The sequence below is a fragment of the Brienomyrus brachyistius genome, chromosome 8 (genome assembly GCF_023856365.1).
Source record: "Brienomyrus brachyistius isolate T26 chromosome 8, BBRACH_0.4, whole genome shotgun sequence".
Lineage (NCBI taxonomy): Eukaryota > Metazoa > Chordata > Actinopteri > Osteoglossiformes > Mormyridae > Brienomyrus > Brienomyrus brachyistius.
This window is the reverse complement of record NC_064540.1, coordinates 16,691,220-16,704,972: the sequence shown is the minus strand read 5'-3', so window position 1 is coordinate 16,704,972 and position 13,753 is coordinate 16,691,220. Positions and strand designations below refer to the sequence as shown.

The 13,753-nt window shown below is 41.0% G+C and overlaps 1 protein-coding gene across 9 annotated transcripts in view; it reads left to right on the top strand.

The window, feature by feature from the left end:
• Positions 1 to 11,807, top strand: part of LOC125747927 (band 4.1-like protein 1) — a 58,593-nt gene extending 46,786 nt beyond the window's left edge. For 3 of the 9 annotated variants that reach the window (XM_049023565.1, XM_049023567.1, XM_049023563.1), the window contains 9 exons: positions 1,059 to 1,109; positions 1,813 to 2,163; positions 3,360 to 3,488; positions 4,086 to 4,166; positions 6,137 to 6,196; positions 6,588 to 6,683; positions 6,921 to 7,001; positions 7,402 to 7,518; positions 7,734 to 11,807. In XM_049023565.1, the coding sequence (XP_048879522.1) occupies positions 1,059 to 1,109; positions 1,813 to 2,163; positions 3,360 to 3,488; positions 4,086 to 4,166; positions 6,137 to 6,196; positions 6,588 to 6,683; positions 6,921 to 7,001; positions 7,402 to 7,518; positions 7,734 to 7,739 (972 nt within the window). In that variant the 3' untranslated portion in view covers positions 7,740 to 11,807. The remainder of the gene's footprint in view (positions 1 to 1,058; positions 1,110 to 1,812; positions 2,164 to 3,359; positions 3,489 to 4,085; positions 4,167 to 6,136; positions 6,197 to 6,587; positions 6,684 to 6,920; positions 7,002 to 7,401; positions 7,519 to 7,733) is intronic. The other 6 variants (XM_049023568.1, XM_049023564.1, XM_049023570.1 and 3 more) reach the window with 3 other exon arrangements.
• The last annotated feature ends 1,946 nt before the right edge of the window (positions 11,808 to 13,753 follow it).

The following is a 13,753-nucleotide window of genomic DNA, read 5'->3' as shown; positions in this document are numbered from 1 at the left end:
ATAGATGGTCTGAATAGGCTGTGATTGTCGCATGCTTCAGCACTAGTGCATCATGGGATGAATGTGCCAGAAAACAATAGATGGTTATGTTGTATATTCTTGTGGGGGGTGGTTTATGCCACGGATTTATGCATGACATGCATTTATGCCAAAATTAACCAACAAGCAAATCCGACACAGTGAATTCAAGTTATTAACAGCTAAAAGAAGAACAAGCTGCTAAAATCGCCTTCTTCCTTTTCGTGAAGATATGGTACGTGGGTCATATTTCATAGAGGATAAGATAAAAACAGACGTTAATGATCTTGTAATAGACTAGAGTTTTTTTTTTTTTCTTTCTATTTAGTGGTGCAGCCCAGGGTTAGAATAAGCATGTGGGTATAAGACAAATTATGAGACAAATAGCTCCATTCTTGGTGCCCAGTGTGTGTTGCTGTTTAGTGCAGCTGCATTGAAAAAGCGGGTCTTTCATGGTTGAGAAACAGAAGTAGACTCATGTTTCTGTGTCACCAAGTCACCCTGTTTAAATATGTTTAGTGTAGCACGATTCATTTGTGGACTTGATACAGAATGTAAAGGTATTTTTTGTGATTCCCTACCAATCATGTCAACATGTAGTTTTCTGATGTAAACCGATCTCGTGAATTGTATTCACCCAACTATTAGCCGGACACATTCATCTGGATAGTAGTTAGGGTCTTGTTGTTTAGTTTGCCTAAGTAAATGTTCAATTTGCATGTACTACGTATGGTCTTGAAAGTAGGTCAAGGTATGTTACTGGGTTTGATACTGATATTATGAATCATGATTCTGTTTGATCTACTGTCAGAATCATTTTGGATTTGGGAAGTTGCGGCTGGAGTTGTTCGGAGTCTGGGTACAGTACCATTATACAGTCATATCATCATTAAACCAAGCATGCTTGTCCTGTCTTCTAGTAGCAAATCCCCTGTGCACATCAGCAGTAGCAGGAAGCTTGTCGATTCTCACCCTCAGCCTCGGTTAATGTGCTGGAGCTTAGAGTAACTCTGGGACGCTTTTTCCTTCTCCTTTTGCAGGACCCCCCCTCTACTCCCGCCATTCATGAAGAACCTCTAGATGAAGTGCAGGTTTCTCATTTTTCCTTGAATCTTAAGAGCATAAACTCATACCCATCCTTTCCCTCCCTCACTACACCATCATATCATTGTCTGAACACATGCTTGACCATCTTTATACCTGATGTACTTCCTGCAAGCTCCCAGTGTTCTGTCAGTTTCCTCCTTGTCGATCTCACCATTTGCATGATGAAAAGTACTCTACTCGTCTTGCATGCATCATCTCTTAACCATCATTGACGATTATAGCTCATTTTTAGGAACGTCTAAGAACCTTTTCTAAAACAGTTTTTTTTTTTTAAAAAAAAACATGCCCTACAAATTGAATGTATGCACGTTTCTTATCATATGAAACCCCTTTTCTCCTTGATGTACAGGAAGATAGAAGCAGTCTTGTGCCATTTGTTGCATCTCATCACTATTCTCAATAAGACCTCATTTATTCTCTCCTCACTGAATGTACATTGTGCCTTCACAGCAGGGTGATGTAACGTTCGCCCTTTGTATATGTCTCATGGATTAACAACTTGAAAAACAGATGTTATGAAGAGTCCACAAGGATGGGTGAAACCAATTATGGGCTTTTGTACTCAGAGGACTAAGCCCTGTTTGTTGTTCGTTGCCATTTCTTGTTCCCTGATCATCTCTGAACAGCTGCTAGGTCAGATATTTGACCTGGTCTTTGGACTCTCTGTGTCACTTTGTCCTTGTCCAGAGAGAGCCCTGGGAGAGAAGGCCAGGCTCCGCCTCGGAAGATGATCAGGAGCGTGAGACGCTCTACATGAAGGAGACCCACCTAGGCATTGAGCGCAAGTGCTCCAGCATTACAGTCAGCTCCACATCCAGTCTGGAGGCCGAGGTTGACTTCACTGTCGTCATGGACCTCCACTCAGGTGTAGAGGAGTTCTCCCGGGGTATGACTGAGCTTGGGGAGAGGGAGCACCTCCCTGATGTCGGCCGGGAGGACTTTGAGGAGACATCACGCTTCTACTCAGCCCGTCTCATGGGCATGCAGGACAGATCCCCAACTGAAGACATGCATCCTGAAGAATCCATGCCCCATGAGGTAGACTCTTCAGCAGTGTTGCTTCAAGCCTAGGACCATCCGTGCCAATGATCTTCGTAATCTGGATCCATTCTGCACTTTTTCGTTGAACCATCCCCCCCTCCCCCAAGAAGAAGCACAAATTTATTTATTTTCTTTGTTTATTGACTTTTAAAAAAATTACTTGTGCATACCATTTTAAACTACATATTTTTTCATCCTATTTTTATACATTCATTTTTAATACATCCTGTTTGTTTTTGTTACACATTCCTTAAGTTGTCAAGCTTTTGATGTCGTCATGCTAAGACAGATTTGATTTTGTAAAACAAATAATTTCATTATTTAAAGTAGACTAATGAGTTTTTTTTACGTGTGCATTAAATGATTGTTTCCTACCCTTGAAGAGGGTGTTATAGTGTTCTCAAAATACTGTTTTGTTAACATACAGTATTTATACAATACTGTAAATGTAAACGATACAAATCTGCCTGTTTTGACCCCCTAACCAACCCTGTTTTCACTGTACTTTTACTTATTGCATTCAGTATTTAAACATTTTGTGGCACTGAAATAACTCCTTGTGACTCTGATCAGGATGAGCGTTAGATGATGGATGGATTGATAAATAATACTCTGTATATAACAGACGATTTTTAGGGAGTTGTCATTATGGTTAATTATGTACTTGACCCAAGATGTAGTCCTGTGGTAACATGGTTACCTACAAGGATCGGGCTACCAGGCTCTGTGCATTAAGGTTATCATTATTGGGATTACGGTCATGCCCACAGACAAGAATGAATGGTCTCCATAAAGAAATGAATACCAACGTGTATGTGTGGAGTTAACATGTGCAACCCATGTTTGCATAGTTCTTCTTCAGGGATTCCATGTTTCTCCCACACTACAAAGAGACATTTAGAAAGTTGTATTGTAATCTGTAAATTAACATCTACAGCGTGTTTCCTGCGACTGGCTACTGTCCTGTCAGATGCTCCCCATCTTATACATCTCGATCCCTAGGATATGCCTCATGCTGACTGTGACACATCGCTGGATGAATGATTATTGAAAGTGGATGGGTGCCCTTGAGTCGTCCTGATATTAAGGGCTTTCTTCCCCAGCAAATATGTATGGTAGTACTTTGGATTTAAACTGGACAAGATAATGTAGTTCGGTTCTGATCCATAGTTTTGCTTCCCCCCCCCTCCCAGCCCCCTGTTGCCAAAAAAGACCCCACTGCTATAAGCACAGCAAAATCATTGAGGCGGACTGAACCCCAGGCAGGGGTGCCGGGCAGTGAATTTGACGTTTCTGCTGACGGAATGGAAAGTTCAGAACAGGTGAGTCACAGTTCAGTCATAGCTGAGAGTTAAATAACGAACAAACAGCTGTGAATTACCATATAAATGTAGATGGGAAATATTTTTATTCAAGAACATTAATAACTAAACGATGAAGCTGGATAGACAGATTGTGATAAGATTGAGGCTTATACCATGAATAATAATAGCTTACATAATTTAATAATTCTGGCTTTAATCTTCATTATGCTTTCAATGCCAAGCTAAATTAAATATCTATTTGTTTAAAATTGATTAATTAAGATCAGTCCTACTTAGGTATTAGACTGCAGGCTGACAATACGCTGTATTTTGCTGCAATATGAACAGATAGTATTGTTGATTGTTAATTGACCGGAAATTAATAAAGAAAAACGGAACACCTGGTCACTTTGGTTAATTACAGGCACATTTCATAAAGCTTCTCTACAATTCCAAAGTTAAGATTTAATTACCAGCTCTCATCTGTGATACACAAGTATGATCTCTGCTGTACTCTCACACTAAACGACAGTTTGCAGGAAGCAGTTTGGTATCTCTAGGGAGCCGATTTGTGTGGTTGTGGTGCTCAGTGTGACGTTTATCTGTGTGTGGTAGGTGCAAGAGGGCAGCAGCTTGCAGGAGTCCCAAGTGTCCAGCCCCAGCGTCGCACAGCCTCTGGAGTCAATAAATGACCTGGCAAGTGGTTTTCATTTTTTTAGCCTATGATTCTGCTCTTTGTAGTAATGGACAAAGTGATGCTTCATGCTGTATTTTGCTGTACCCTAGTAGATGGTGCTCTCGTTTGCTTTGTGCCATACTTTGTGCCATACTTTGTGGCTTTTTTGAACAAAAAATACCATCTAGTGGGGTCAAAAAAATACAGCAAATGGTTCACAAAGAATAATTTTGTCCATCACCAGCTATTTGGCATGCGAGTGCTGAATGACGCATCTTTGCAGTACGCAGTGGGAGCATGCTTACATCAGAGCAATAACATTCATTAAAATTTCAATAATTGAATCAGTTTGCCAGAATTTAATAAAATGGACCCGCCACCAAATAAGATGGTCTTTGCTAAATTACTAGCATGAACAATACATTCTTAAATCTCCATCCATCCATGACTGTACTAGCCTGTAGCCTGTCCCAAGCAGAATACAGCACAGGGCTGGGGATACCTTGAATGCAATGCTCCCTGTTAACTATGTAGCGCCCCATAATGGCTGTTAATGTCAAAGGGCGTTACACCAAGTTCTTTAATTAGTTTTAAATTAAGGGTCTATGTTATTTATAGCGGCCCTCAAGAACGTTAAAATGCACTGTCAAAATGGTATGTTAGCTTACCTGTAAGTTTACACTAAACACACACCATTTAGGTTTAAACTGTTAAATGACAAGTAGGCTTCATCACCCTAAGTCATACCCAACTGGATCAACAAACGCTTGCAAACAACAAAAATAATTACCACCACGTAAATCCAAAAATATTAACTATTTACTAGAAATATAAGGAATCAGTACGTAAAGGTATTTAGGGTCAAATCGGGTTTCGTGAATGATCCTTGTTGCATCCAAAATGCCTTAGCCAAGAAGCAACTAAAATGTCTGTAAGAGCAGGCTTCTCACAAAAGAAAACCACTCTGAGAATACTATACATAAATCACATTTCTTATTAAAATTAAATCTATGGTCGGCAATACCTTAAATAAAAAGGGGTACTCTCACCAAAAAGAGATGCAGACCTGTTTCGTTACTGGGTCGCGTGGTGGCCTGAAACAGTTCGCCTGTTTCGCTCCGGGAAGAAAAAACTCACTCGGCATTTGCTGAGGAGTCCGGGATGTCTCTCCTTCGCCGACAGGGAAACACCAGCCTGGAGGTTCGTGCACCTAAACCGCCCGCTGATCATCTTCGTCGTTCACAGACAGCACAGTGCTTAACCGAAGCCCCTGCCATGACTATCTAGCATGGGCGACTAGCTTAGCCTGAGGCATACATGGGAACCGGTCGCTCGATGAATAAACCCCTCGCCGAATTTTGCCCTACACCAAGTTTCTTCCGTTATTCCTGTCGCAGTTTCCAAGTTGGAAAAATTTAAAAGGATGGTGATGATATTAAATACGTAAGCCGGTGTACTGGTAACGAATTACATCGAAATCTCAGTCGCTCACTACTGCGATTCTTCATTCTCTCACCTCTCGTTTTCTGATTTTTTTTTCACGCTCTTCCCTTGGCCCTCGCTCTGGCTGCTGACTGGCTTTCCCGTATCAGGTGAGTGTAAATAATCCGATATTTTAGCTATTACTTTTAAGGAAAACAATATATATTAATTTCACAAGTAAACAGTATAAATATTATAATAATATTGAATAATATCTGATATTAGTATATAATATTGAATAATAGTTTAACAAGTAACAAAAATTTACATTTTATCTAGTTTTAGCATCGGGTTACAACTACAGTCGCCAACATACAAAATGTCATGCGAATGATGCAGTGATACAGTTATTTAGATATCATCCAGGTTATAAAAGGGAATGAAAAGGAAGAAAAGTAAAAGATGATCAGTGATTGACAAGCAGATGTTTTAAGGAATTTACTTGCAATAGCTTGTGTAACCACTAGATGGGTGTCTTGTAACATATTTGGTTGTGTTGTTCTTGCAGAGCCACGGCGTGAGTAGAGGGAAAGAGCCACATTCCCCTAGTTTTAAGTGTGTTTCCCCTGTAAGTGCAATACTGCCTGTGCACACACACACACACACACACACACACACACACGCACACACACAGAAAAACAGGTGCACACTCCATAAGCTTTCATTTCTAATATTTTTTTTTGCATGACAGAGTGGGAGTCGTGCAAAGTGACTTAGTGAATATATACTTTTGAGGCGTACTTTTACGGTTTTCTCAAACTTCATACTTCAGTCAAATTTAAACTTTGGTATCTTTGTGAGTCGTAATAAATGTACAACTTTTTTTTTGTAAATCAAATTAGTTATAAACAGACCTTTGGTTAAAGCAGAACTTGTTTAAGTGAGTATGCAATGCTAAAACCACTATTTAACATGAAAGTTTTTAATAGTGTGACTCAACAAAGTTGACCCTTCTGCAGATAAAGTCAAGTGCTGTGGGACGGGAGGCCACGGTGTCCCCTCTCACGATCGCCGCAGAAAATGTTACCTCAGCAACCACGACTCATGTTACCAAGGTAACGACTGCTTGTGTCCTCGTTAATAATTCACGGACAGGTGACATGGGTGCTTTGGGGATTGGGACATTTGCTGCATGGATTCAATTCTGGGTTTATCGACAATAAAGAGACTTTGCAGTGCAAAGTGGAAATTTAAAGTCCAAATTTATCTTTACTTTGATTGTACAGTCCATTTAATGTGATGCCATTTTTGCTAACTATGCAGCTGTTTCGATTTTATATTTTGTGCTCTAGACAGTGAAAGGGGGCTACTCAGAGACTAGGATTGAGAAGAGAATTATCATCACGGGAGATGATGATGTGGACCAGGATCAGGTGAGATTTTCTTAAACAAACTTTGGAGATTGACTGATAAGGAGCATGTAAGATGTCCTTTGGAAGAGTTGTTGAATAGAAGCATATGACATAGAAATGCTAGAAGTCTTATATAATGGTGATCAGTATGGCACAATGAAGTTGAGTCAGTCGTCTTGTCACATGACATTGGCCCCCCTCCATTTCTCCCATCCCATCCAATTACCCTGCCTTTTTTTAAAAAAGACCAACACCTGTCAAAACCACAACTAACTGAAAGTGTTTTACCTCCCACTGCTGGCTTTTGTGTCTAAATGTGGTCACCTTAGTGTTTACCCATAGACCATGGTTCATGCTTGGTGTGCCACAAGTGGACAGTTGCTCTAGTATGTTCATAGCATTACCTGACTTTTTACCTTAGGCCCTCGCCATTGCAATACAGGAAGCCAAGCAGCAGCACCCTGACATGCTGGTAACTAAGGCTGTAGTTGTCAGGGAAACAGAATCTTCTGCTGAAGAGAAACGAACGAAATCTGAGGTATGCCAACACAGTTTGCATCCGCCAACTTCAAATGTCATTTATTTCACTTGGTCCAAAAAAAATCAGACAATTACTTTAAAAACATTGACCAATATGACTTCTAAAACATACATAGAAATGTCTGTCCTTTCAAACCCAGAAGAGGTACAGGCAGAGGTTTGGGTAGCTCCTGTTGTGTAAGACAGAGGTATGTGTGTGTTCCTCTCCTGCAGTCCTGATCGCTGGCACCTATGCCAGATGGGCTCCCAGGAATGGAGACAGGAATGGAGCCTGGTTCGCAACCACTCAGACGCTGCCGCGGTTTATCCAACATCATACAACACCCTCCACTCTCTGCTGTGCCCTCCGAAGAGGATTGCACCAAGTCAAAAAAAAAAAACCTGCACCCAGAAATCACTCATCTTTGACCCAGCTGAAAATATTTCCTCTCCTTCCCTCCCCTGCCAAAAGCGACTGCAGGACTGCGTGAAAGACACTTTAGCTCTCCCCTGCAAGCCCAAACCTACATTCAGCTCAGCGTGTTCTACACTTGTTCAAGGGGTGCTTACTCTACAAGTCTTCTTGAACAGCCTATACGTTTTCAGCCCTTCAGAAATCTTACCCACATTTGAGATGCAAATACGCCTTTACTCTTGTCAATTTGACTGCTATCAGGATTAGACTGGGAATGGAGTCCTGCCCGGATCTGCCAACCTTCTGACAGAGACACTCAACTGCTTCCATTTTATCTTGTAGGCCTCACTGATTAAAGATTGTTTGGCCTTAGCCTGTTTAGCCTTAGTATTGTACATGGTCTCAGCTGAATAATGAATTATCCTGTTATAGCGAAATGACCGAATTGGGTTGGGAAAATCTATTCTTGAATTCTTCAGTGACGTAGCTTTCATATTTTTCTTTAAGGATGCTTGAAAAGTTATCTATCTCTTAGCCCTATCATGGGGGGTGACTATATGGATGAATATGACAGTTATCTCACATCCATCTGCTTCATCCAGGCTGACATCATGCATGAAGCATGGGAATAGTGTCCCAAATGGGTGCTTGGTAATATGGGAGTCTCATTAGCAGCTAGCTTTGATGCTTGCTGTCATCAATTTGACAACAATCCTGTTTGCTTTTGAAACATTTTTGATAATTTATGTCCAGTATTTGCTTGTCAGCGGTTAAAAAAAATGTATGTACCAAATTAGATTTGCATACCTGTATGCATGTATGATAGAAAATCCTGAGAAGGTCTTCAAAACAAAACCTGGCTGATAGAAGAGCAGCGATGCATATTCCTTAGGTGGCAGTTGGTGTGGGTACTCCTGACGCTTCTCTGCCTGGACAGGCTCACAGAAAAATAAGGTTGCGGCAGCTATACCAGTAGAAGATCACATCAGACATCAGCAAGGCAGGGCTGAGCTTGTGACAAGATGACTTAGCGCTGAGTTTTTCTGTATAATCTGAGACTCAAGGCAGAGCCACACAGCCACTGAAAGGAGGAACCTGAAGACTGGTTTTTTTTGGATGTGGTTGCATCTGGGTCCCTCTCTCAGTCCCCATCTCCTTCCCCTCTACCCACATCTTGGATATTCATTGTCTTTTATCGCAGTCCATTGTGCATCCTGTCCTTAACATTTTTAGACAGTACCTTAGTCAGTTTTCCTTAGCTGATTCTCATTAGTTTTACACTGCGATGTGTGAATTTGGAAATGGTATTTATAAGAGAGAATGAGTCCTAGGGTTTCTTTCCCTGAAAAGCATCACATTGTCTCCTGCTTATTCATTGTGCATAGTGATAACACCAGGAGTCACAGCACATTGGGCGTTTGCACCATCCGTGCTGTAAGTTGGTGGGAAAGAGGAGTCAGCAGTTTTAAGAGGGACCTCCAAGTCGCTCTCATGTCACCCAGAAGTACATATTTCTTCGCCTGTGCTCAGGACCCACGGCCCTGCAGTTGCTGTGTATCTAAACTTAGTACAAACATAACCACTTCTACTAACATTTGTACATACACAGTCTGAATTGTGACTTTAAAAGATGTACAGAGAACACACACTTTGTTCTAAATTTGGCTGCAGTATCACTGGTTGCAATAAACCTGGCTCATTTTGGTGGTATCATTGTAATATTAAATAACCTTTTTGTCAGATTTTAAACCATGGGAAAATTTACATGGGAAACGATCCTGCTGGTTTGGGATTTCTAAGTACTGACAATGAACATTCACATAAGCATATTCACAACCGGTTTCAGATTGCAAAATCACCTCTTCCTCCCCTCCTCCTTGTCCTCTCATTCTGTGGCGCTTAACCGGGAAAGGGAATACACTACGGACTCATATTACATGCTATTGAATTGTATTTCTCTTTTTGAAACAACTAATCTAATTAGCTATTGATTCCTATGTTTTGGTCAAATAACACTGGAGCCTTTTACTGCTGTCAAGGCACTTGCTTGCATCACTGTCAGCAATGATACTGTACAGATGTCTCAGATTCTACCTTTGTTTGTTGTCTCTTGAGAAACGTGCCTGGGATTCTTCCCCTCTCTATGACTGGACACTGGCTTGTTTTGAAAACATGGGAGCTTTATTTTGCATTAAATATATGTACCTGAAAATGCATAGTGATAGCCACTGAGATCAAAGTGAGTTCATTATTTTAAGCATTTGAATTGAAATGGTAAATGGAATTTTATTTTCTCTGTAGTTTTACTGTCTGCATAAAATACAACAATTAGTAGTGGGTGGGATAAGAGCGGAGGCTAACCTAAGGTATTATTGAAATACCTACTTGAATTTGTGCAAGCAAATAAATTTAATTACCTCACAGACACGGTTGTTTACATCAATTAGCTAAGCGAAATATATACATGTGGCTAACAATGAAAGCACTTGCAGAGCAGACAGACATTCCACTGAATGATTTGTTTAACTAGGTTTCACTTAATCATTATCCACCTCATAACTGTAATGAGTTTTATTCGCTTAAATAAAAACAGCAGGTCTATTTCTCTGGGTTATTTTATAATAGCAACAGTTTTGCTTCACGAGTAAAGTTAGGGCCCTTCCAAGTAAATAAAATGTTATTCTACTCATTTATGCAAACGTAGGGTACCTTTCAGTCAACCTCGGTGCATCAAGCTTTCCTCATGGCCCAGAATTATCCACCCCGCACCCCCACCTGCAATACTGTCCCCTCTGCTTGCTGACATATCGTCTGGTTTTTCTTTGTATCATGATGCTGGTGAGGTTCCTTTTATGAAACTATTGACTTGTAGGGAAATTGATTCCTGGGTATATTGAGCTGCATTTTGTCCAGTGAACGTTCCTCTGGCTCATTTAAATCAGTTGTTGGTGGCTGGTTCTGTTACAGTACGGAATCAGTTGCTTAGCTACCTGAGTTGCTGCCGCCTTGGCAGAATAGGCTGCGGAAGAGACGGTGTGAGAGTTTGGAGATTTCCTGGTGGTGCATTTGTGAAAGGGCCTCTTGTTATCAGCTCAATTGAACCTGGATAGCTGTTGAAAGGCTCTTTAGCACTTTTGCTTCCGCCAGTGGATTAGAGCACCTGCTTTGGCTTTTGAAGATAGATGGAACAATTTCATACGTGGAGACTAGGCCAGGTTAAATGCCACAGGGTGTGATGATGGGCGAGCAGCGCGTATCATTGCTGACAGTTACGAGATGTCCCCACATGGTTTGCTACACAGTATGTCGGGTTTACATGATAGTGGCCAGACCTCAGTGAATTTGGATTAAAACAGTTGTTTACCTACAAAAAAGAGACAGTAGATTTGAGTGAATCCAAATGCGACCCTCACGGCTCTGTGCACAGCTATTAGAAGTGCTGTCTTCTCTGACAGTCCTCCTATCTTCTAAGAGAGTCCACTTTCTCTACATCGCCCCCTAGTGCTTGGTGGTGTGTGTTTTCTGTATTTGCATTGAGTCTAAGTGGAATAAATAAATACATACTTGCATACATTAATAATTGTCTCCATTTGAGTAAGATCTGATGTTTTTCTGTCCTTCAATTTATTTTAATTCAACCATATGAGAGTCTATGATAATGTGATTGGGTGTTTTGTTCAAATCCCTGCATAGTCTAGCTTTGTAACATAGATAATAAAAGAAATGGAAAAGTCTAACCCTAATGGACTCAAGTATTATGCCAAAAAAAAAAAAACTGTCAACAGTTCACAGGTTTGAGGTTTGACATGTTCTATTTGTTACATATTAATTTTGAAATAACAGAACAGTATACAGTTGTGTGAATGATGTCAAATATATAAATTTTAATTAAATGGTTGCCTTTTATTATTTGTTGTACTGGAGAGTTCAAAATGAGGTTAAAATAAGTATCAGTGAAATTACGGCATGGTGGTGCAGTGGTTAGCACTGTTGCCTCACACCTTTGGGACCTGGGTTCGAATCTCCGCCTGGGTTACATGTGTGTGGAGTTCGCATGTTCTTCCCATGTCGTCGTGGGGTTTACTGCGGTTTCCCCCCACAGTCCAAAAACATGCTGAGGCTGATCGGAGTTGCTAAATTGCCCATAGGTGTGCCTGTGTGAGTGAATGGTGTGTGAATGTGCCCTGCGATGGGCTGGCCCCCCATCCTGGGTTGTTCCCTGTCTTGTGCCCATTGCTTCTGGGATAGGCTCCGGACCCCCCGTGACCCAGTAAGATAAGCGGTTTGGAAAATGGATGGATGGATGGATGTTTTCATTGACAGGAGATGATGCAACTTATGCTAGCGCCACCTGCTGGAGTTTTGAGTTTTCTTCTTTTATATTGGGTTTCTGCATGGCTGAATTTCCCTGATTATATATGCAGTTGGTTTGCGTATCTTTAAATCCGATTGTGTCTCCACCATACAGTAGAGCCATAGTTCTGCATGCTTGTTTTTCAATTAACGTGCAAAAAGACGATGTTTAAGAGTAGCTGTTTTCCACTGTTAGCACTATGAGGTATGGCTGCGACTGCTAGCTCCCCATTCCCTCTTTTCAGAGCACTATGTTCTCTTACCTGACGTGTCCTATGGAATTTTTCCATTATTGTTCTCTTACACTTTGTCTGGCGTGAGAGTTCCTTCAGGGCACTGGTCAGGCATGGTGCAATTTCTCTTTCTCTGGGGACTGTAACGGTGGGACAGCCGGAGCTCCGAGTGCGTTTTCAGGCCTTGCAAGCAGACAAGTTCACCGCCGCTGACTATTTGTCAGACCTGACAGTGCCATGATTTAGACACACATACACAGACGGGCTATTCGTCGAGGGCTCTTCCACTGCAGATTACTTTGTTCAGTAAAGCTTTGTCCGATTTGGGGTGCAGCTCGCTGTCTTCAATCAGGCCAAGGGAGATGGAGAGAAATAGCGCTTAATGGGTTTGAGGAAGGAATGTGGCTGTTTTAAATAGCTATTGTAAACATGGGGAGTTTACCAACTTCTGAACTGGTGTACTTAGATTTTTCACACAGGATGGTCATCAGGGAATACATCCACAGATGAAAAATTAGATGGAAAAAAAGACTAGATCAAAAGAAAGAGTACCACCTTCATGCTGCTGGAATGCACGCTGAAGGTCCCGTCAGTGACCTTACACAGTCTATATAGTGAAAAGTGCCAGAATGTATGAATAGGCAACGCATATCTGAAATAGGTGACAAAGCTTCTACTTAGAGATTATTCAATGATCTATCTTTCTGTAACTTTTCGGAAAGGGGGACAATGACAGACTAAAATTGCTGATAAGCGAGGATAGTGCACCCGTAATAGACTGATGCACATCAGTCAAGAAATGCAAAACCGATCGACAGATTATCTATTACTGGTAGTTTATTGGATGCTGGGTTGCATGGGCCTCGCCGCCGTTAAATCTGAGGGGGACGTGTCCTCCTCACATTTCATAATTATTCATTTGGACCCCCCACATTTAACATAAAATATTAGTTTTATGCCAGTGTGTCCCCCCCACATTCAAAATGCTTCTGACACCCCTAGTAGATTGAGAGAACTAATATTTCTTGGGACAAATTATCATCTTGGAAGACATCACAGATCCATGCAAATTGTTATTTATTTGTAGTGGATTTATGTGTTTAATAATCTTGTTACTGACAATATGTCTGTGTGATAGAATTTCAAGTGACTTTGCTTTTACCTCTTGCATGAACTTATAAGTTCAAAATATGCAAAATACGTTTTTTAAACACCTTATTGGTATTATTTACTTCAGGGATTTGCAGCTTTGG